At 43.3% G+C, this 25,428-nt stretch overlaps 1 protein-coding gene across 3 annotated transcripts in view; it reads left to right on the top strand.

Moving 5' to 3' along the window:
• Nucleotides 1-25,428, top strand: part of LOC111873959 (excitatory amino acid transporter 3) — a 214,801-nt gene that overhangs the window by 89,193 nt on the left and 100,180 nt on the right. The window contains exon 1 of one of the 3 annotated variants that reach the window (XM_023869075.2): nucleotides 20,879-21,027. The exons of 1 other annotated variant lie outside the window; for it this stretch is intronic. Coding sequence is in view for 1 of the 2 variants with exons in the window: in XM_033755288.1 (XP_033611179.1) it covers nucleotides 21,069-21,073 (5 nt within the window). In the remaining variant the exon portion in view is untranslated. Of the gene's footprint in view, nucleotides 1-20,878; nucleotides 21,028-21,053; nucleotides 21,074-25,428 lie in introns of those variants that run through there. One more of the 3 variants, XM_033755288.1, reaches the window with a different exon arrangement.

The following is a 25,428-nucleotide window of genomic DNA, read 5'->3' as shown; positions in this document are numbered from 1 at the left end:
GGTTAAGAAAACGGTTAAATTACTTCCTCGGCCGTTGCTTCATCGGCTATGTGCGCGCAGTTCACAGGGCTTGTCATTAGGGCGCGAGTGCGAAATTCAGTAAGGAAGGGAATCACATCAACCAAAAATCCACACTCTCACCCTATGTTACCCTATATTGGTTATGAACAATCAATATACAGCTATATACATTATAAAGAGCCGACTGGTGTCGGATTACATATTACACATTCCTAGGCGATTCTTTGGACCTCATCTTTGCCTTCCTTTCACCCAGTTGCGGGTCGCTAGTCGCCTCTTTTCCCTATCTTACTCATCCATGTATCTCCACTACACCTCTCTCATCCCCTGCATATATATATATATATATATATATATCTTTACACATCCCTGCAGCGATCTTTCCTGCATCTGGGCACACCCTCTGCAGTCTCTATATTACACATGTCTACCTTTGCATTCCTCTGATGAGTCACTCTTACGCTCTGTACACTTGTTGTAAAGTTCCTAACTCATGTCCCACTGGGGAAGTTACACTTTAATAATATCACAATTCAATAGCATGGCGATAAGAGTAGTTCCACTTTGCGTTGAGACTGCAGACGGACGGCGTTGCCGGGCATCCAGTCGATGCCTCTTCCTGCATAGCCTCTGGCTACAAGTGCCCAAAGTTACTGTTTGAATAGTTTTCATATTAATTTACTCCCTGGGTTATGTACCTGTATTTTCGTTAACTCATTACTTTCCCGGAGGGTGCAAGTCCGCCTACAGTGACGTCTTGTCCCAAGTGGCTAGCTCTCGTTGGCTGGGATCCTTACGGGTGGACACGCCCCCTTACTGCTAGTCCATTTGGCTAAACACTTTTTACCTCCAAACGTTCCGCCATCACTCAAGGTAGATTTTGTAGAGCTAGCATTTCGACATACCTTCAACGTCATTATGCTGACAGGACATCCCCGCGTCACGGGCTAACGTCCGTCTAACTCCATACGTAGGAATTCTTTGAAGTTTCTTAACCCTTCTTTACATTCTCTTCCATACGTCTTACTGGTAATTCCTAAAATACTTATTCTATTCTAGCCAACATTTTCCCCTAAAATAAAAAAAACATACTCTTTTAACATGTTACCGGGAGTCGGCCTTCAGGGCACAACAAGGATTAAGAAAATGAAAAGCGGCCAAGGTCCAACAGAGGACTGTAGAGCTATAGCTAGCTAGCTAGACAGACAGATAGATAGGTGTGGACACTTGAAAAGCCTCACAGAACAGATTATTGTTACATACGTTTCGAGATTTTTTTATTGCTAGTGGTGTGGGACTAAGTCCGTTTTACTGCGGCCACTTCTGGCCTATTGTACCAACCCCAGATGATAGGCGAGGGTGATTGTGGAGCAATTGGTGGAATGAAGATTGGCACGGGAAACCGAAGTACTTGGAGAAAAACTGCCCCAGCGCTACTTTTCCACCACAAATCCCACTTGACCAGTTCCGGGATCGAACCCCGGCCGCCGCTATGGGAAGCCAGCGACTAACTGCTTGAGCTATGGCGCGGTCTACATTTCGAGGTTTCTGTTGCATTATCTACCACGAAAGATTTCGTTATTCCGTGATAGCATGCTGTTTCCTTATACAGAGTGAGACGAAATTCCCACACAAGCTCTTCGTGGTATGATTCGTTGTTAAAGAGCAAATGGACGTTATTATGCAACAAATGTTCTGAGACGCTTAGTTTTCGAGATACATGTCACTGTCAAATGGAGTAACACTCTTCTCAGCATGTCATTCGTCACGACGTGACACGGCGCGTCGCTAGGTGAACTCAAGACACACACTGCACGGCAGAGGACAGTTATGATCGAATGACATGGAATACGCACACATGCGTTTTGACAGTCGCCCTGGTACAGCTGCACGGGAATACGCGCAACGTAATCCAGACGCTAATGCGTTTCGACGAGTGGATAAGCGTCTCCTTGAGATGAGAAGTACAACAGTTAAGGTACACGTGAATACAGGTAACCCACGGATTGTAGGGATACCAGTTACTGAAAATGCCGTAACAGATAACTGCAGCTATTTAAAGATAACTTGGGGGGGGGGATCTCACGTGATATCGCACGAGAATTGGGACTATCCCAGACAAGCTCCTCGAAGTGCTTCATGACGACCAATTACAGCCATACTACCTACTTACCTAACCTACCTACATATCACTAGGCGCTTCAGCCCTGGGTGAGCCTTGGCCTCTAAAACCAGTCTCCATATCTGAGGCTGGTTGTTAGGTTTCTGAACATAATTCTTTTTACAGGATGAGGTTGTTAGCCCCATGCCCAACCCCCAACCTGGAGGACCGGGGTATCTCTCTTAGTCTGGACTCTACCCTTTGACCTTTCCGGCATGGGTGTCCCTACCAGTAGTTAAACTACCGCCGGCATAGCTCTCCAGGTCACAAAATCACGCAAGCCCCACCACCACGAGACGGTGGAGACATCTTTGGGGGGATACTACTACCTGCGGAGTGCATATCTGTTACCAGAGGTGAGAGGTCAGCTTCACACCCCGGCCCCTTACCCCAGGGAAAAGAGCCCATGGTACCTATTGGATAGGAGGCTAAGTGGGCCTCAGAACCGGTCTGGATGACGTGGAAAAGAGAAAATTCTTGACCCTACCAGGACTCGAACTCCGACCCCTAGGTCGTTCAGCCCATAGTCAGTAGTTATACCTACTCGGATAAAAAATATGAATGCTTATAACTGGAATACAGAGAATTAGTTCAATATATTTCTTGCATGGCGAACAAGAAACAGAGCAATGATTACATGTCAATATTGAGACACGAAGCTGTTCACGCTACAGTTTAACATCTGCATAGCTAAACCAGATTCAGGAGGAAATTAAGAGGAGGTTGAACTCGGGTAATGCTTGCTACCATTCAGTCCAGAACATTTTATCTTCTCGTCTGTTGTCCAAAAACAAAACAATAATTTTCCCTGTAGTTCTGTATGGGCGTGAAACTTGGTCTCTGACATTAAGGGATGAACATAGACTGAGGGTGTTTGAGAGCAGGGTGTTGAGGAGAATATTTGGACCGAAGAGAGAAGAAGTGACAAGAGGTTGGAGAAAACTGCATAATGAGAAGCTTCATAATTTGTACTCTTCTCCAAGTCAAGGAGGATGGAATGGCAAGACATGTAGCACGAATAGGGGAGAAGAGGAATGCGTATAGGATATTGTTGGGAAAGCCAGAAGGAAAGAGACCACTGGGAAGACCGTGGCGTAAGTGGGAGACATAGGATGGGATGGTATGGATTGGACTGATGTGGCTCAGGGTAAGCAGCAGTGGAGGGCTCTTGTGAACACGGTAATGAAACTTTGGGTTCCATAAAATGCTGAGAAATTCTTGAGTAGCTGCAGAACTGGCGGCTCCTCCAGAAGGGCTCAGCTCCATGAGTAAGTAAGTAAGTAATAACTAATATTGGTATTTGTGTAGACGGAGAATATATTGGGTGATCAAACCCGTAGACAATCAGTTTTGTATAAATTAGACAGGAATTACAAGATTATGTTGCTATGTTTGGTTGAGACAACGGAGATGCGCGTGAAAAAAGGTGTAAAAATATGTCAGAGAGACAATCTGTAAAGTAAAAATTAAAGCTATCCCTGTACCAGGCCGTGAAGGCCCATAGGGTTGTGAGAAGTTGATGGTCCCACATTTTCTAGACAATCGGCTCCAAGATGGCGGTAAGGTTGTCACCCTTACGCGCCGGCCGCGCTTTACTTCCCAGAAAAATTATTTAATTAATTCCTGGTACTCATTTCTGTTAGAGGCTGTATACCAAGCAGTACTTCTGCCTGAGGAACGGCGCGCCGAGACAAACCACATACTCACTATCAATCTGAATTAATAACTTTGTATTTTCAGCGGACAAAGCATTTACAAAATTTGCTTGAAATGTGGACTGCTGAAGTTAATTCAGAGCTGTAACCGTTGGATAAATGAATACCTTTATCGTTGAATTAATCGTGGTTTAGTGTCAACACCTACCTACCTATGGTTCTATGGCCGTTTTGTTGGACCTTAGCCGCTTTTTCAATTTCCTGATAATTTACACAGACGGACGATCAGCCCGTCGCAAGGCCGCTACATGCTCTCGGGGCAGCAAAAACACAGAATAAACGCACATACACATCCATGCCTGAAGTGGGATTCGAATCCAAGATCCCAGTGTTTGAGCGGGCGAAGGCAGTTCATGCCTAAGACCTCGCGACCACTGGGCTCTGCTAGTGTCAACATACTCGTCAATAACACGTTGCCGTATAGTTTTCCAGTGTTCCTGAGGCATGGTTATGCTACAGAATGCTCTTTGGATTTACCTATATACAAAACTCAAATGTTTGAGGTGAGGAGAACGAACGGGCCAGCAAGGCAGTGACTTACGCAAGAACTCACTACTTCAAATCGGCATCTTTACGAATTCTTCCTGCATTCAGACTTTTAACCGTGGTCTACAGCACCGAGGAATGCGTAAAACTTCGGCCAGAGCGCCGGAGTTGAGATATCATGAACAGACCCAAACATCCCGACAGACGCTTTCACGTCTTATTATGAAAAAGGAAGTATTCATTCATGAAAGTGAAACCGACGTAGAACTGCTACGTAGGAAGCTGCTGAAGTTGCTGTTTTATCTAAAAGGTAAAGTTATCTTTGAGCTTAACTAACTAAGCACTACTCCACGAAGGCGTATGGGGGAGTGTATGTACAGATCCACATTCTCTTGACCTCAGCACTAGCTGGAGGTGAGTGGTCAGCTTCACGCACCGACCGCCTTACCCCCGGGGAAAGAGCTCTCGGTACCACTGGATAGCAGATAGCAGGTTGGGTGGACCCCAGAGCCGGTCTGGAGAACGTGGAGAAGAGAAAATTCTTGACTGTACCAGAACTCGAACTCCGATCCCTTGGTCGTCCGGCCCGTAGCTAGTCGGTATACTGACTGCCCTACCCCGGCTCGTGCTGTTTTAGGCGCATTTGCGAATAATCCTCATCTTAGTACTCGAGAATTTGGAAGTAATTCTGTGAGTGTACACTGCATTCTCACACCCACAGAGGGAACTTCATGGGCAAGATTTTTAAGATCGTGTAAATTTTTTCAGTGGGAACGACAAATTTTGCATACCGATCAGACTTTTCCATAACGTTCCTTTACTGATGAGGCTAAATTCTGAAATGAGGGGCAAGGGAATACCAGAAATGTGTACTACTGGGGGCAGAGAACCCTCGTTGGCTTCATCTAGAGGAGCGTAAACGCCAGTGGAGCTCAAGCGCGGTATGGTGTCATTGGAAACCGTATTATTGAAGGGAGTCTGTATGATAAGGGACGCACTGCGCGTTTGTTAAACATCCTACCCCTTATTTCAGGAGACATAACAAAAACAAACAAACAAACAAATAAACGCCGTGGCCTGTAGTCCGCGAACTATATCGTCCGAACGACCGCCTCTTGTCGGCGAGGTTAGGGCCAAATGTTGCGCTTAGATGGTGTCACGTGGTCAGCGCAACGGATCCCCACGGCCCTTATTCTCAGTTTTCTCGACCGGAGCCGCTATTTCTTTGAAATAGCTCCTCAGTTATCCTCACGAGGCTGAGTGGACCCCGTTCCAGACCCACTACTTGTCAGAAATTCTGGTAGCGCCGGGAATCAAACTCTGGACAACTGGACCTGTAAGCAGGAACTCTGACCACTAGACCACAGAGACGGTCTCTTTCGTTGAGAAATCCAACGCGGATGTGATACCAACATGATGGCTGCCCAACAGTTTATGCCTTGGTCGTTGCATTGGTCGTGCTGGACCGTGAACTTGGCCCGCTGCTTCTCCTGACCTCACATCAGTGGGGACTGCTCCAGCAATACTGGAAAATATGTGATAATGTGTTGTCATGAATAAGAAAGTTAATTGAACGATCAGGGCAGCCATTAATGGAAAGACAGTAACTCTGCATTAACTCCAACGGCCAATAAGTGGAGCACGTTTTGTAAACACACCAAGTTACTGTTTCTTGTTGATATTGAAAATATTTTATTTCTGGTGCGTGTAATCAGAATGATATTGTGACATAAAGCCTGAGAGCCGAAATAGTAAAGACGGAGCAAACGTCCTTTGCCGGCCAACGGCTAGGCGAAAGCATTCCCAAGCACTACAAGAATAGGCGTCCATTGACACGCAACGGTTCTAGCTACTGTGGTGTAACTGTTGAAAGCATAGCAATGGCGGAACGCGATAACATTAACTGTTGGGTAGGGCGTGATATACGCGGTAGGCTGGAGGGCTACGTAAGGAGGCCGGGCGAGACCAAGGCACGCAGTGAAGACAATTCGGAAGGCAGCTCAATGACTAAATGTTGAAGACGGTATTTCAAGTGTGTTATAGTTACAGTAATGCTCAGTGCTATAATTAATTGTAGTTACGATGTGTGTGTGGGGGGGCACGCAGTAGCGTAGTTGGTTGAGGCAGTATGCTACAAGCCGGAAGGTAGCGGTTTCGAGCCTCGATGAGGTCATTGAAATTTAAATTAACGTAATCCTTTCAGTAAGGAGGAAATTAAAAGGCGATTGAACTCGGGTAATGCTTGCTACCATTCAGTCCAGAACCTTTTGTCTTCTCGTTTGTTGTCCAAAAACATAAAAATTAAAATATACGAAACTATAATTTTGCCCGTGGTTCTGTATGGGTGTGAAACTTGGTCTCTGATATTAAGGGAGGAACATAGACTAAGGGTGTTTGAGAACAGGGTGTTGAGAATATTTGGACCGAAGAGAGATGAAGTGACAGGAGGTTGGAGAAAACTGCATAATGAGGAGCTTCATAACTTGTACTCTTCTCCAAGTATAAGTAGAATGATCAAGTGAAGGAGGTTGAGGTGGACAGGTCATGTAGCACGAATGGGGGAGACGAGGAATGCGTATAGGATATTGGTGGGGAAGCCAGCAGGAAAGAGACCACAGGGAAGACCAAGGCGTAGGTGGGTGGACAATATTAGAATGGATCTTAGAGAGATAGGATGGGATGGTATGAATTGGATAGATCTGGCTCAGGATAGAGACCAGTGGAGGGCTCTTGTGAACACGGTGATGAACCTTCGGGTTCCATAAAATGCTGGGAAATTCTTGAGTAGCTGCAGAATTGGCGGCTCCTCAAGAAGGGCTCAGCTCCATGAGTAAGTAAGTAAATCCTTTCAGCAATATTATGGCCCTGGGATCGACTCAGCCACTAACAGAAATGAGTACCAGGAAGATTTATGAGGGGTGAAGGGCGGCCGGTGCATAAGGCACACAACCCTACCGCCAACTTTGAGCCGATTGTCTAGATAATGTGAGAGACTCAACATCTCACAACCCTATGGGTCTTCACGGTCTGTTACAGGGTTACATTTACTTCTTTTTCGGTCTTAGTTACGTCATGTGAGTATCCAACAAATCGATTCACCAATCAAAACCCCGTCAACAAGTCACTAATACACGTGACAATACCTCGTGAAACCACAGGTGCCGTGCAGAAAGGCGACAGTGACTTGCATATCTATTAACAAATGAAGCTGCAACCAAACCGAGTGTTTAACAACCTCGACCCGAAAAATATGTAATCTCCGTTAAATAGAAAGTAAATTATTTTTATTTTGCTTTACTTACTCCATTATTCCTACGCCTTGCCGTGTCGAGGTTGTTATTTCATTTTGCATACGGTAGGATCCCTCGGATGAGTGATGATCTCGTCGCAAGGCCTTTATGTAAGCAAATGACAACACAAACACAGAATAAACACATACACATTTTCTTTTAATGCTAGTGGGGTGGGACTAAGTCCCTTGTACTGCGGCCACTTCTGGCCTATTGTACCAGCCCCAGATGACAGGTGAGGGTGATTGTGGAGCAATTGGTGGAATGAAGATTGGCAGGGGAAACCGAAGTACTAGGAGAAACACTGCCCCAGCACCACTTTGTCCACCACAAATCCCACTTCACCAGACCCGGGATCGAACCCTGTCCGCCGCAATGGGAAGCCAGCGACTAACCGCTTGAACTATGGCACGGCCTAACACGTACACATACCAAATATCCATGCCTTGTGTGGTATTCGAACCCATGATCCCGGCTTCCGACCGAGCGAAGACAGTGCATGCCTTAGACCCCTCGGCTACCCTGACCGGCGAAGTCACTCCAAGCGATACAAATAAACGGGACATAAATCCCAATGCAGAACGAAGAGTGTTAACTTATTCCGTTTGCTACATACTGCAAAAGAGCCACAATGGCTTAGCCGACGTATTGATCATCAGAAATCTCAGTAAAGATATCCGTTCCGGGATTTCAGCCCGGGACTTTCCGACTCAGCTTCTGCGATCAGTGGAGGTTAAGTTATTCGTGTTTATATATTCAGTGCTTCCAGATGAATGCAGCTCCGCATAGACACTTTACTTACGCAACCTCTGCCTCAGAGCGCCGAGACTGGCAGCAACACGGAAACATCAAGACCGGTTTCTGCGTTGCTTAGCGACTCTCACGTAACCTCAGATGCTACAGAGTGTGGAATAAGGATAAAAGTTACGTAAGAGGCCGTGAAGGCCCATAGGATTGTGAGACGTCGAGGCTGCCATATTTTTCAATACAATCGACTAGCAGATGGCGGTAAGGTTGTCAGTTTTACGCGCCGGCCGCCCTTTACCCCCCAGGAAGATTCCTGATACTCATTTCTGCTAGAGAATGAGTCGACCCCAGGGCCATAGTTCGGCTAGAAGGATTAGGTAAATTGAAAAAAATCCACTTCTTCGGGACTGGAACCCGCGACCTTCCTGCTTGTAGCATAGCTCCTCAACCAACTACGCTACCGCGTGCTCCCGTGGAATGAAGATGGGTCATATATTCTGTAGCCGTTACTCAGTGCCGAACAAGGTTACAGGACGATCACTACTGGCGGGTTTGAGTTCGTGGCATATTTCAAGGCACTGATCCAATTATGTGCCTATAGAATCTGGGAAAAACGACGAAAGAACTCCGAATTGTCTGTAGCCCGGCAGAGCTTCCGAGCGTAAATCTATAAGCGTTTCTGCTATACTAGCCTGTGCAGACCATAAGATTGCAATGAGGTCTTTCTTGTTGCAGAAATAGGCTACAGTTCATAACAATTGTCCTTTTGAAAAACAAATATTTTCTCAAATGAATCTTGAAATAATGTGATCTGACTGAGCCAGCTAACTTCGCGAGGAGAGGGAATTTCGTGGAACAACAACATACTGAAGCAATTACTCAGTGACTCGCCTGCTTTATCTCAGAGCATTTATCTGCTTCATAATCCCGTACCTGATAACGCGAAATTCCGGTGCCTATCTGCGAGCTTGTCAAGCATCACGGATTTCATTGTTCTTATGAAGAATATACAGGATGATTCAAAATTACTGTCGGGGTTTCCGTTTTCTCTAAGTTTCAAACTTTACGTGCCACGAAAGACGCGCGTGTTGAAGTTCTTTAACATTCTACAGCATTAACTATATAAGTAATTNACTTCGCGAGGAGAGGGAATTTCGTGGAACAACAACATACTGAAGCAATTACTCAGTGACTCGCCTGCTTTATCTCAGAGCATTTATCTGCTTCATAATCCCGTACCTGATAACGCGAAATTCCGGTGCCTATCTGCGAGCTTGTCAAGCATCACGGATTTCATTGTTCTTATGAAGGATATACAGGATGATTCAAAATTACTGTCGGGGTTTCCGTGGCCTGTAAGTTTCAAACTTTACGTGCCACGAAAGGCGCGCATGTTGAAGTTCTTTAACATTCTACAGCATTAACTATAGAAGTAATGAAAGTTTTTGAAATACATTTCATATTCCATAAGCAGTTTTACTTTATTTTTCCGGTTTGAAAATTATAGGTCACAGAAACACGGACAATAAATTAGAATTATCCTGTATAAACGTATGACAGTATCTGAGTTCTGAACTGAATATTACTTGAAATTTATAGCTGTAATTTAGATATATCTTCGTAATAAAAGTATATCTTTTACAACATCAGTGTGAACTAATAAATCACACAAACACGTGCTTAAAATAATAACACACAAAAGCCTAAATGCGACCTTGATTACGTTCATAGCTTCGTACATACGCACAGTAACATCTTATGAAGATATCCCTGTAACAGGTCGTGGAAGCCCGTAGGGTTGTGAGACGTCGAGGCTCCCACATTTTCTGGATAATCGGCTCACAGATGGCGGTAATGTTGTCAGCTTTAGACATCGGCCGCCCTTTACCCCCAGGAAGATTCCTGGTACTCATTTCTGTTAGTGGATGAGTCGACCCCAGGGCCATAGTGCTGCCGGAAAGGTTAGGTAAATTGAAAAAAAAATCCACTTCATCAGGGCTCGATCCGGCTTGTAGCATAGTGCCTCAACCAACTACGCTACCGCGTGCCCCTAACGTCTTATAAGCTAATTATTAATTTAATATTTTAACACTAACCTAGCGACGACCTCAAGGCTCAGATGCATGCCATAATTTTACTACATGTGTCTTATGGGTATAGAGAAATGACACTAACGTGTTCTTGCATTCGTAAGGGAAGTGTCTGACACGGCTTCTTCTTAGTGTAATACACTAAATATAAAGTAAATTCGGCGTGATATTATAATGATCCCAAGTGAAGAAAATTGCAGTTGGTAAATAGTCCTATCTTCCTCAGAGTAACAATGTGCCCGAATAAGTGAACTTTTTATGGGAACATTTGTAAACATGCAATTCTATTTTGAAAAATGCAATGTTTTCAACATTATATTTATATCATAAATCCTTTTACAACAGAGACATTTATTTTATCGTTAGAAATAATAAAGCTGGAATGAAATTATTTTTCACGTTTACTACTTTAATTCGGGCGGTGGTGGCTGNGTCAAGAAAATCGACATTAAGGGCCGTGGGGATCCGTTGCGCTGACTACGTGACACTTTCTATCCTCCAAAGTTGGCACTAACTTCACCGACGGGCGGTGGTGGCTCGGTCGGTATAATTCGCTTGCGGACTACAGGCCACGGAGTTTTTTTATTATTATTTTCATTATTATTCTCATCTTCACTCGCTACGTTAGAGGCTTCCATCTTTAATGTTTGTACCCCAGTGAAATATTCTCCTTGTGCTCGGTGCGTCCACGCTGCCAGCGTGATGGGTAAATACATCGATATATTTCAGCTCAATTCAGTTTCTCTCAAACATATTTTATAATCACTTATATTGGCTTCCCCAAAGCACCTTGTTTGTTAATTCTTAATGATTTTATGCTTTCTAAGGCAAGGTAAAAGTTGCAGCACCTAAAATATACGTATATACTGTATGCATGTATTGAAGCCGGGACAGCGTAGTCGGTATAGCGACTGGCTACGGGCTGGACTACTGATGGTTCGAAGTTCGAGTCCCGGTAGGATCAAGAATTTTCTCTTCTACTCGTCGTTCAGGTAGGCTCTGGGTCTCAGCTTACATGGGTGCCAGGCCATGAGGGTATTGCTGGGAATGAAACCGTAGATCAGCTGGCAAGAACAGGACCTGAACATCTAAACCAGCTTGCGGCATCTCAATTGGAGTTGCCAAGAAAGCGATCAGGGACTGACTAACAGAAATCACAAAAAACACTGGGGTTTCATAACTGGACTCAAACAGGAAAAATAATTTATATGAGGACCCTCTGCCAAAAGAACGAGGGTTCTGTTAAAATTAAACGGAGATCAACTAAGATGGGCGGTAGGATTACTTACAAGACACTGCCACATAAAAGGACACCTTTCCCAACTGGGACTGACAGATAACCCAACTTGTGAGAGTTGCTTACAAGAAGATGAGTCAGCCACACGCACCCTATGTGACTGCGGGCTATAGCTTACCTAAGATATCGGCACCTGGGTCAGTTCTTCATGGAACCAAGTGACCTGTCTGATGCCCTACATTTAATTCGAAGTATAGGATCAATGAAGGGTCAGTCCTAAGGGGAAGCACAATAGATCATTGTGGGTCGCAGTGCGAGGGCCGGTTTTATGCCTCATCCCTCCTACTCATACTCATAGGCTCTGGGTCCCACCCAGTCTCCTATTCAATGGGTAGCGGGGGTAAAGCGGACAGGGCTTGAAGCTAACGACTCACCTCCAGCTAGTACCGAGGTCAAGAAAACTTGGGTCTATATATCCGTTCCCCCATACGCCTTCATGGCAAATGATTACTGGGTTGCGGCTTTAGCCGAAGCTGGTTATTAGAAAATTACGCCAGGCGGAACTACAGGTAATTATCACACTTCGTAACTGCGAACAATGATCACACTCTAATATTCACTGCAACTAGGCTTCTGCCGGCTCTCCTCTTCCCTCTCCCTCTCTGATCACTGATCTGATCTCCGCCCTGCTCTGATCTGACTGTCGCTATCTACCCTCTTAAAGTAGATCTTCGCGTACCGCCGAGAGAACCCCTTGTCCGAGGGTTCTCTCTGTCTTCGACGCAACGTTGGCTGGCGTATCCATTGCTACGGGAACTCAACAATTCTGTCTCTGTTGCCTAGGCAATTTCCTAGGTAGCGGTCTGACTATGTTTTCGTTGCCGCTGAAGTATGCGTTCTTATTGTAGCCGTTGCGTAGCAATGGACGTAATATATCCTGCTCTTAGGCCCCACGCCACAGGTTAAGCACAGGAACAAATTTACCTTTACCTTTTACTGTATGCAATTAGTGTTCCTACTGGTTAAAGCGTATGCTTTTTTTGTCTTAATGTAATTACCAGTATATACCCTGTGCTGTTTCTGTACTTGTCCTTGTAGATGTTGACACATAAATAATAAAGAACTGAGTTGTTCATAATCAACATTTCCCTGGCAATAAACCGCCAGACTTCAACGCTGCTACTAACAAACACGTCGCGGAGCACCAACTAAACAGTTTCCTTCTCATATGCTCCTAAACCACAAGAGCCACTTCATAACATCCATCCCCACCTCATCCTGCCTTTCACTGCCTGCTTTGCAATTGCTTTAATTATGAAAATGTTATAAGCATTTCTTGTCTCCACATGCGAGGTATAAATAAGCCCATCTAAGCACCCGTTAATATTGGTCTATAAAATTCATTAGGTCTATTTTCGCTTACTTTCAAATGAGGGACCTGAATTCCATTTCGCCCCAAACAATTCGGAACAAGATTTATCGTAACTTTATGTTGGTGCCCACCACAATTCTGGTAAACTCATTATCTCGTATTTTCTCACAAAAATTCTTTTGCTTTGTTAGGTTCTTAATTTTGAAAGGGGGGCTAATGATGATTTCGGTTCATATATTTCTCAGGATTCTTCCTCATTCCGAGGTGCTGTCTTCTTGAGCCAGAAAGTGTCTCTCAGATAGGGTGTTCCTCATACTGAGCCTTATCGTAACGCATTTTGTGTATTCACACAATGTTAATCAACGTAGAAACTGAAGTAGGTTCAGATCTGATCTGTTTCTAAGAGTTTTTTTGGAAAAGAAATAAGAAATCAGTGACAAATAATACCGTTCATGTGAGACATTACATTTTCTTTCCCCTGAAAATTTACGAAATCAATTTTTTTATTAATCTCCTTTCCTTCCATAGCTGGTAAAAATGACTCAGTTGCATGAGGTCACCGTGCTGCGTATGTGCCTGCCCTTATTTCAACTGCTGAATCAGTTAACCGTTTGTCATGAGACATGATATGAATTTCATGCCATTGGACGCTTCCTTATTTATTTATTTCCCTACGATTAATGGCAAAACATGGCGGACGCGCGAAATCGTGACGTTGGAATGACAATAGCGCCACTAAATTTTAAGTTATGAAATGATGTATGGTATTAAAACTAGGTAAAACTAAAGCTAACCGTGTAACAAGCCGTGGAGGAGCATAAGGTTGTGAGACGTCGAGGCTCCCACATTTTCTCTAGACAATCGGCTCACAGATGGCGCATAAGGCTGTCAGCCATAAATGCCGGCCGCCCTTTACCCCCAGCAAGGTTCCTGCTACTCATTTCTGTTAGAGACTGAGTTGGCTCCAGGGCCAAGGGTGCCGCTGGAAGGATTAGGTCTATTGAAAAACCCAATTAAGTCATCGGGAATCGAAACCGCGACCTCCGGCTTGTAGCATAGTGCCTCAAGTAACTACGCTACCGCGTGCCCCATATGTATAGTAATAAATGTTATAAATATATGCAAGCGAATGACTAACGAATCACTGGAGCTAGATATGAAGGTATGAAGATATATCACAAATACGTACACACAAACACTGACTGTTAAGTAAACCATTACAAAACATGGCGACTGAGCGAATCTTTGACGTTACATCCGACAAATATAATGTAGATATAACACGAACCTGAGTAACAAGTTCTTCACAAAAATAAAATAAAATAAAAATAGTTGCTGTAATTGCCTGTAGGGCTACAAGTCTGTATAACAGGAATTCCTTGTTTAGATTGTGAACTTCTGGGCGAAGGCACGACCGTAGATGGCAGTCATCCGCAGTTTATATTTCCAGCGGCCGCGAAAATCTCAGATCTGACCTTCATTACTCTTTTCATGAAGTTGAGTGATAATTCATCTCTTAAGTAGAGCCGTTTCTTACTGTATATACACACAGGATTCTGCACCAGGATCCAAGGCGTAGCGTATCATAACAGACTCATACATGGGAGGTCAGAATTTCAAATTTCGGACTGGACATGGGGTATTCCGTTATTTTCTCAGTCCCTAAAATCAACCGTGAGCTGGGATAGCGCAGTCGGTATAGCGACTGGCTACTGGCTAGACGACCTAGGGGTCGGAGTTCGAGTGCCGGTGGGGTCAGGAATTTTCACTTCTCCACGTCGTCCAGACCGGCTCTGGTGTCCACCCAACCTACTATCCAATTGGTACCGGGGGCTCCTTCCCAGGGGGTACAGCGGTCGGGGCGTGAAGCTGACCACTCACCTCTAACTAATGCCGAGTTCAAGGAAATATGGATCTATACATCCACTCCCCCATACGCCTTCATGGTGTAGTGCTTGATTAGTTAAGCACAGGGACAACTTTACTTTTACCTTTACCTAAAATCAACCGCTGGAATAGAGCTTAAAGCAAGCCACCTTCGCTTTCTCCTATACCCTTTCAGGTTCAGCTGCCACAATGAAGCCATCATTCGACTCTGTATAACACAAAAGCCCAATCTCCTCTTCTTCCTTTCATGGATTAGGTCCTCTGGCTTGTTCCCATTTCCGAAATTATCTGAAACCATGTAGGGGCGGGGGATCAGCCTGTCGCAAGGCCGCTACCTGCACTGGACAACAGAAACAGTGAGAAAACGCAGATACACACCCATGCCTGTAGTGGAATTCGAACCCACGATCGCAGTGTTAGAGATGGAGAAGTTATTTCGTAACGTAGACCGCAAGGTCGCTGTAATTATGGATGTTAAAGAAGGTAGGAAATAATATTAACTGCAGTGTTGGACCAGTTCCTACTTTCTGCCCAGGATTGGGACAGAATCCAATTATGTTTAAGTTCAGTACTCCAAAGATAGACCTGACATACATTTTCAGTAGTGTTTTCAAACGATACAATAAAAATTAAAAGTGTCCAAGTGATAAATATGGGACAGTGACACGTGTGTCGAAATGTAGGAACAAGGGCCAAAGGAAGGACCATTTAGCGAAGTACAGTTACAGTTTTGACACGAGTGATGATTGCCCTGCTACAGTTTTATGCCGCGTAATGTTCTGTAACTTCATACAGTGGGCGATGATGTCAGTGTTGTTAGTCACGTGATATAATATTTCGCAACAATCTATGGACACTTCCTTTCATTGCTAGGTCAGTGTAAGTAATATTATGTTCATACGAACTTCAAGGATTCGCATTTTTATAGACGCGTTTTATTGAAGCTAGACTTTGATAATTGATATGATTGTTATTTTTATAAGAATTAAAGCATTAAGAATCACTTTAGAGAAGATAAACATTAATGACAATTACAAATAAGCCAACACAATTTTTCTGGATCTTACTGAAAACATCTTCAGGTTTAGGTTTAAAACAAGTTGATTTATGAGTGCACGCCTGATCAGTATAGAGAAATGCTCCTGTAATAATACGTATATGGGCATTCGCGGCATGTGGACCCCGGTTCAATGGTATCGCGACAGAACATATGATTTCATGTCAGTCATTAAGTTTCAACTGCGCTGTGAGAATTTTGTCAACGCTGTTCCCTGACTTTGCGGTCCCTATGGCTCAGTTTCAGAATAAATTGCGCCAGAGTTCAGTTTCCTATAGAAATGCAGATTTGCTCAAGTCGTTTAGAAATTCCGCGTATTTATTCCACCCGAAGGTGCATTATCGTGTTAAAACCTACCATTAGACATTATTCTGAGACAGCTGAATCCAATCCAACGCTTTTCACCGTATTCCTCCAAGGATCATGTTTATATTAGACTCTCTTCTCAGTTAAACGCCTGCTCTCCCAACTGGTCTCTTTCCTTGTGGGTGGACCTACTTGTACACACCTTCCCAACTCCAGGCTTTTCAAGTGCCAAATCGCATGTCCCAAATAGATTTGCTCAGGTCGTGCCAAAAAAAAAAAAGAAAAGAAAAAGAATCCGTCCAAGACCGAGGCCATCGTGACATTTCGTAACGTGATCTGTTCTTAAGGCTAGGGCTTGGACACAGGTACAATATTGAAATGGGGTTCCTTATCGACTGGCTGCGACCATTCATTCAACACGTCTGCAAAAATCGCTTCCATCTGCAATTCCAGAACGCGTCATGTCTTGGTGACAGAGGTCCCTCAGCACTTTACAATAAGCGATAATATGCTCTTGCTGCTGCTCGGTTTATCCTTTCTCCGGCTAAGCAAGAGGGGAAGTGAGGGGGAGTTAGGTCAAGGTTCTGAGAACAGCGATGCAGTAGTGGAGTACTGTATTGTTTGCTGCAAAATTATTTGTTGAATTTCGAGTGCGGCAGTGAACCTGTAAACAAAAATATTTAGTTTTATATTAAAAACATATTTGGTCATAATTTGTTTATTTAACGATATTTTACCATCAAAAGTGGCACGCCACTTTAAGAACGGAAGTGCAGAGGCGAGACAGTCATTTACAGTGAAGAGCACTGCCAAAACTCTACGCAGTGGTGACCAATTTGAAGAGCTTCGGAAAGTCAAGCAAGTCAAGTAACAACACCGAAGTCATGTTTTATCAATACATTTTAGAAGTGATAAAAATTATTATTACTAATGCAATGGAAGCTGTTAGTATAATTTTAGGACTTCCAGTAAAATTCTGAGGGATGGGAACATCAGCGAGAACGTTCCTGCTGTTTCCTCCTGCCGACTTCTCAAGAGGCATGTGAGAAGTAGCTCCTTCTGGACAGCTTTCTAATGGTTCGTAGTCGAAGCGATTGGCCACTTTCATTTTTGTAAAGAACTGTTCGCAAACGCTTGTCCTTCCGACTTATCACTCGCCGTGCTTGGTAGCTAAGCACTGGAAATATAGGAATAGGTGAACAGTGTTTATAAAAGCCAAGGAGATAAACCCATTGAAATGTATTTCTTTGGGCAATGTCACACAGAAAATCTGTCATCTTCTTTCGAGTTTGAGCTGGAACAGTTCCAAATTTTCAAATGCCATTGGAGATAAGTTTACTGTGGCGTCATGCTTGCCTATATTTTGTGCACAAACTGAATAAACTGGTCGTCTTCTTCATATTTCTGTACTTGCTTTGTTTTAAAATAGAGATATCTTCATTACAAATTGTGCAAATATCAGCTCCTTCAGTACAAATAAAGAAGTGCCCTTCAGTCATGATTTTCATCAGACACCTTTCGTTCTTTTATTATAGTCATTTTACGATACAACAGTTTATTAAAAATCTCACTGAATAATATTAACACCCTCGAATTTTATTCACCGCTAAAACTACTGAAATGAGACAGCGTTTACCAACAATGAACTATGCGTCAGAAACTGCCAGACCACTTTCATACGTTCCTTTCAGTTGCACTTTTTGTCTTCTTCATGTTGGTAATGTACAGGTAGATACATATTAATGAAGGCCGCGCCATAGCTCAAGCTGCTAGTCGCTGGCTTCCCACCGCGGCGGCCCGGATTCGAGCCCGGGTCGGTCAAGTGGGATTTGTGGTGGACAATGTGGCGTTGGGGCAGGTTTTCTCCGAATACTTCGGTTTCCCCTGTCAGTCTTCATTCCACCAAATTCTCCATCATCATAATCACCGGGGCAGGTACAATATGCGAATCAGTGGCCGCCGTGCCGAGTGAACTCAGCTGGACTCCACCCCCCCCACCCCCCACTATGCGAAATAAATATTGATGTCTACTGGAACAGAGATTGCACTGAGACAGTTTCACAGGGAAATAGGTGGCTGCACAACCACTCAAGCTCAACGTTGCCAAACATTCTTTATAAAATAACGTCTACTTTTAAACCAAAGGAGAATTCGAAAAACATGGCCTCTCAATGTCAAAATCCCGACAATAATAAAATAATTTTTCACTCAAACTCGCACAGGAAAAGCAATTCTAGCAGCTGAAAGAGATCGATTTCAGATGCAGAAAACTAAAACCGTCAACAAATGCGTTAAAATAATATCTGTCTGCCGACCTAATCTGTTTATTGTAATAAAACGTTAAATGTATTTAAACACCCGTGGTAATGGAGAATACTGTCTTCTGGAAAATAACACCGTGTAGTCTGTTGAACGTCAACCCATAACGCCATGTAGTCCGTTGAAATGCAACCTATAACGCCGTGTAGTCCGTTGAAATGCAACCAATAACGCCGTGTAGTCCGTTGAAAGTCAACCTATAACGCCGTGTCGTCCGTTGAAAGTCAACCTATAACGCCGTGTAGTCCGTTGAAATTCAACCTATAACGCCGTGTAGTCTGTTGAAAATCAACCTATAACGCCATGTAGTCCGTTGAAAATCAACTTATAACGCCGTGTAGTCCGTTGAAATTCAACCTATAACGCCGTGTAGTCTGTTGAAAGTCAACCTATAACGCCGTGTAGTCTGTTGAAAATCAACCTATAACGCCATGTAGTCCGTTGAAAATCAACTTATAACGCCGTGTAGTCCGTTGAAATTCAACCTATAACGCCGTGTAGTCTGTTGAAAGTCAACCTATAACGCCGTGTAGTCTGTTGAAAATCAACCTATAACGCCATGTAGTCCGTTGAAAATCAACTTATAACGCCGTGTAGTCCGTTGAAATTCAACCTATAACGCCGTGTAGTCCGTTGAAAGTCAACCTATAACGCCGTGTAGTCTGTTGAAAGTCAACCTATAACGCCGTGTAGTCTGTTGAAAATCAACCTATAACGCCATGTAGTCCGTTGAAAATCAACTTATAACGCCGTGTAGTCCGTTGAAATTCAACCTATAACGCCGTGTAGTCTGTTGAAAGTCAACCTATAACGCCGTGTAGTCTGTTGAAAGTCAACCTATAACGCCGTGTAGTCTGTTGAAAGTCAACCTATAACGCCATGTAGTCCGTTGAAAATCAACCTATAACGCCGTGTAGTCCGTTGAAAGTCAACCTATAACGCCGTGTAGTCTGTTGAAAGTCAACCTATAACGCCGTGTAGTCTGTTGAAAGTCAACCTATAACGCCATGTAGTCCGTTGAAAATCAACCTATAACGCCGTGTAGTCCGTTGAAAGTCAACCTATAACGCCGTGTAGTCTGTTGAAAGTCAACCTATAACGCCGTGTAGTCTGTTGAAAGTCAACCTATAACGCCATGTAGTCCGTTGAAAATCAACCTATAACGCCGTGTAGTCCGTTGAAAGTCAACCTATAACGCCGTGTAGTCTGTTGAAAGTCAACCTATAACGCCGTGTAGTCTGTTGAAAATCAACCTATAACGCCATGTAGTCCGTTGAAAATCAACTTATAACGCCGTGTAGTCCGTTGAAATTCAACCTATAACGCCGTGTAGTCTGTTGAAAGTCAACCTATAACGCCGTGTAGTCTGTTGAAAGTCAACCTATAACGCCGTGTAGTCTGTTGAAAATCAACCTATAACGCCATGTAGTCCGTTGAAAATCAACCTATAACGCCGTGTAGTCCGTTGAAAGTCAACCTATAACGCCGTGTAGTCCGTTGAAAGTCAACCTATAACGCCGTGTAGTCCGTTGAAAGTCAACCTATAACGCCGTGTCGTCCGTTGAAAGTCAACCTATAACGCCGTGTCGTCCGTTGAAAGTCAACCTATAACGCCGTGTAGTCTGTTGAAAGTCAACGTATAACGCGTTATAGGTTAACTTTCAACAGACTACACGGCGTTATATCCCAGAATATGGTACTCTTCTTGCTGAACACTTGTCAATAAAATATCTACTCCGAAATATAATATAGTATCAGTAATTTTAATTTTAATAGCGTATATATGCATACATTTCGTTGAAATATTATGGAATTAATACTTTTAACTCAATATTTCTAGATTTTCGCTAGTATATTTCATTCGTGGGTTTAAAAAGTATCATTTCTTTCTGTTACATCTGCGTGACATCACAGCATTCCCAGGCAAGTCCCACAGCCGGAGATTTGATAACCGACCGCATATCCCCCGATTAATTTGTAATCGTTTTATGATATCTCACAGTGCTCAATATGACTTCAGTAGTAGGCACGGCCTCGTAAAACAACCAAAGGCAGAAGACACTTCAGACTTGATGTTTGGTGTGTGTTGGTTTGTGCGCCTCTTAATTGTAGTGAGAAGAGTGGAGACCAGTTACAAAAGAAGGATGTGGGAGTTGCGAGAAATGACTGCCCCTACCACATTGCAATATGACGCGAGCAGTGGGAACGACCGCGCTCTGTAAGTAGTGTCGCGCGATCTTTCCGTCCGCCAGTCTCTCAGTAAACACAACTGTGCCGAGGCGTGAGTGAATTTGGATTACAGACGGGAAGTACCAGTGCCAAGGATTCGCGAAGGATAGGTCAGTAGAATGAAACGTAATTAGGCTACACGTCAAGTAAGATGAAGTAAGTTGCTAATCAGGATATTACATAATGAGGAACTCTTGGTTTTGCATGTCACCTGTTGTGGCGAACTGCAGGAGGCTGCGCTGGTATATAGGCATATTCCATGATGGGGGACAAGAATTGCATAAATGTCACAAGTGATGCTGAGAAGGAGATGCCTACCTAATAATAATAATAATAATAATAATAATAGCAACAATACTAATTAAATCAGATCATTAGGATATAAGATTTGAGGTTTTTCAAGGCGGTGACTATGAAGGATGCTGTATTCCGGGATGTGACGCCGTATAGTTTTTGTGCGAACCGACTTTTCGGAGGAACATATCACCTCCATCTTCAGGTTAAAAAATCAGCGAATGAGGAGCAAGATCTACACGGTTCCACATCCCAGAAGACGGTATTCTTCATAGATTATTAGGGTACTTGTCAGCAGTGAATGGTCCCTAACACGTAATCACTATAAATGTATACACAACTGAAAACTAAAAAATTATAATAACAAGTAAGACTAATTACAAATGACAAAACAATTCCGTCCAGTGTGACTGATGAAGCTTTTACTACTTCGCTTCTTAGCACCTTAACATGTTTCGGTCCCTATAGACCATCATCAGAGGGAACATACTTTCTAAAAGTATTGATGTTCCCTCTGATGATGGTCTGTAGGGTCCGAAACATGTTAAGGTGCTAAGAAGCGAAGTAGTAAAAGCTTCAACAGACATTGGACGGAATTGTTTTGTTATTTGTAATATTGTTGGTGTGACGGACCAGAATGAAACAAATCACAGTAAGACTAAATTAAAAATGATCATAGTATTCTCAAGAAAAGTATTTTTTTTTTCGTTGGAAACTTTTAAAGATAGGAAGATGCTGTTCTCATAGGTGGCACACCTAGCTGAAGGATCGTAAGATAAGTTTTGAAACATTACCCGCGTTACGAGATGAAAATTCCCTAATTCTCTGAGTTGGTACACCGAGACCAATGGGAAGAAGGTGAGGATAAAAATGGTAAAGCTATCCTTATAACAGACCGAGCGACCGCCGCTTGTCGGCGAAGTTCGTGCCAATTTTAGCTGATAGAGGTTGTCGCGTGGTCAGCTCAACGGATCCCCATGGCCGTTAATTTTCGGTTTTCTAGACCGAAACTGCTATTTACTTGAATTAGCTCCTCAGTTATTCTCACAAGGCTGATTGGACCCCGTTCCAGACCCACTACTTTTCGGAAAATCGGNCCCCGTTCCAGACCCACTGCTTCTCAGAAAATCTGGTAGCGACGGGAATCGAACCCGGACCTCTGGATCTGTAACCAGAAACTCTGATCACCAGACCACAGAGGCGGTCGGTATAGTTCGCTTGCGGACTAAAACTACGGAGTTTTTTTTTATCCTTATAACAGGCCGTGAAGGCCCACACATTTTCTAGACAAGTAATAATACCAACGATGATGAAAATTAACTTCATTCCATTTATTGCGGTTCTTAATTACAAGCCAAGCACCTCCAAAAAAAAAAAAAAAATAAAACGCAAAGGAAAGATGGTAGACAGATATTAACAAAGTAGGGGAAAACATAAGAAGGAAAAATACATTTAACAAGATACTCGAAACAAACTTGCATGATTAAAGCAATAGTCTGAACAAACGATCCTAATACATTATGACACGGGTCACAGACTTATTGGTACCAGTTAACTACGTGAACTCTCTAGTAAAAATATCCATATATCTTCAGATTATATTTGCCACAGAAACACGCCTGGCTCACGCGATTTTGAACATCAGAAGCAGAAACGTCTCTGGTTCGCGAGAAATGGATGGGAAACTAACTTTGTTTTCGAATTTGTTAACAAGCAATACAGCCACTTGGATTGAAGTTCAGACACAATCAGTCTGTGCCCATAAGAAATATACGTATTATAACACGACGTTTCTTTTCCTTTCGAGTGTGGATGAATCAAGCACCGCGATGGAGTTTCCGTGCTATGGAAGTCTATTGAAGTTTATACCATAATAATGCATCATACAAAATTATAAGACTGTCAGTAGTCGAAAAATGAAACGCAATATAACGAATAAAATATAAAATTTTTGTACTCTGAAAACATATTCGACATGGCTGTGAAAGAAGATCTTGCAGTGTAACAAAATTCCAGGATTCAGAATTACTGAGTTCTTGGACTCTTTCCATCGTCCGGTATTCTACAAACTAAAAAACACGACGTCTTGGAAATTGGATCTGTTTCCCCCCACAGGTGAGGGCGGGGAAGACACCCACTCAGTTGGATCCCTTGGAAAGAGCTAACCTCAATCACTGGACCAGCTGCTTTCACACCCTGGGAAAGTGCTATTAATTGTTACACGATTTGTTATTGAAGTTAGTTCTGTTAGTTTCACGAATAAAGGTTACAGTCTCAGTGTTACCTCTTCTGAGTTTCATGCTGTTAGCCAAGTATTGTTTCTGCGCAGAATCAGTATCGCTTAGGGAAAGGAGGGGGAACTGATTCATTGAGTTTTCAAATTTTACAACATTTGTCCACCAAGTAAATTTAACTGATGCTGTCACATTTAAGCAACAATGCCATATCTCGAAGGGAAAATTGTTTTTAGTGAAAAGGAAGAAAAATGCAGAGGCTAACATTACCCACCCATGTGGGACAATGAAACCCAAAAATATTTTAGCTGAAAGAGACTACAGATTTCAAAAGTACACAGCATAAGAACATAAAAGTAATAATTACTTTGGAGCTGAAACCAATATATATAGCTGCAGTTTCAATTTACTAATGAGTAGGAGGGAAAATACATATTTTAAATGTATACACATATATAGTATTATAGAACCCCCAAAAAGACAATGGAATAAAAAGAAATAAACTCCGTGGCCTGTAGTCCACAAGCGAAGTTAGTACCAACTTTTGCGGATAGATAGTGTCACGTGGTCAGCACCACGGATCCCCACGGCCGTTAATCTCGGTTTTCTAGACCGGAGCCGCTGTTTCCTTGAAATAGCTCAATTATCATCACGAGGCTGAGTGGACCCCGTTCCAGACCCATTACTACTCAGAAAATCTGGTAGCGCTGGGAATCGAACCCGGGACCTCTGGATCTGTAGCCAGGAACTCTGACCACTAGACCACAGAGGCGGTCATAACAACAGAATTCTGTGCTACGAAACTTTGGCAAAGGTCTAGAAATTGGAGGGCTAATAGTTAGGACACTTGCAACACAAGAAATACTAAAGGATAATTAAATCTAAACATCGCTGCTTGGGGTTGTAATGAACTAAGAAGTGCACACAGACATTTGGAAATCCTAAAGAATGACAACTGGCACGTGATATTACAGTAATTGAGAGACTTTAAATAACTAAAAGACGAAAGAAATTCAGCATATCGGTGTGACGGTATATCTCGGCAGCCATGTGCTTTTCATTGCAGTCATGTTTTGTTTACCGTCAGCAGCAAGACTGACCTCATTGCGTGGGCGCCTGATGCTGACAATTGTGACTTTTCCGAATGCTGAACTACTCCTCACCGTAGTCGCCGTCGAAGGAGAGATCACGTTACACAGTTTAAACCGATAAGTTATACGAAAAATATTTTGACATTTTAAGAACAAGAATTTAATGGTCATATATTCTTATAACAGACCATGAAGGCCCCACATTTTCTAGACAAATAATAATACCGACGATGATGATGATGATAATAATAATTAACTTCATTCCATTTATTACGGTTCTTGATTACAAGCCAAGCACCTCCAAAAAACAAAATAAAACGCAAAAGAAAGATGGTAGACAGATATTAACGAAGTAGGGGAAAACATAAGCTGTCGCGTGTTTCCTCAGTAACGCGACAACAATTCACGTGGGTTTTCGGATTTGAGCGCATATTTACTGGCCACTTCCAAGTACAAATATCATCCAGTTATAGCGACGTCAGACGGTTCTTGCAGCGCTAATTTCGGTGAGGTCTTCTGTTGCCTGCTTCTTCTCTCGTCGGAGCTACACTAAGAACTCAAACACTCAACACCTGACTGGTTCAGTCAAAGTCATACTGCGACTGACGGTGCATCAGTCAGTAAATCTCGGTGTCGAGCCCCATTTGGGACCCATCACCAGACACCTACTACTGTTTGACAGTCACGGTCCTGCTTTCTGTGGGGCGCCACCTCTGACGAGAGGACGGGTCCGTCACTTGCACATGCTGCCGGCTCCTGTCAGCGCAGTCCCTCTCGGGTCCGAGTCCCCCGGAAACCGCGACCATATTCCGCTGTATCAGTCTCGAGACTCTCCCTTCGTCGCCCCCCCCCGCCTCGCAGGGTCACGGTGGAGGTACTCGACCCCCCCCCC

This window comes from Cryptotermes secundus, unplaced genomic scaffold, assembly GCF_002891405.2.
Source record: "Cryptotermes secundus unplaced genomic scaffold, Csec_1.0 scaffold826, whole genome shotgun sequence".
NCBI classification, from domain to species: Eukaryota; Metazoa; Arthropoda; class Insecta; order Blattodea; family Kalotermitidae; genus Cryptotermes; species Cryptotermes secundus.
This window is presented reverse-complemented; position numbering and strand designations above follow the sequence as displayed.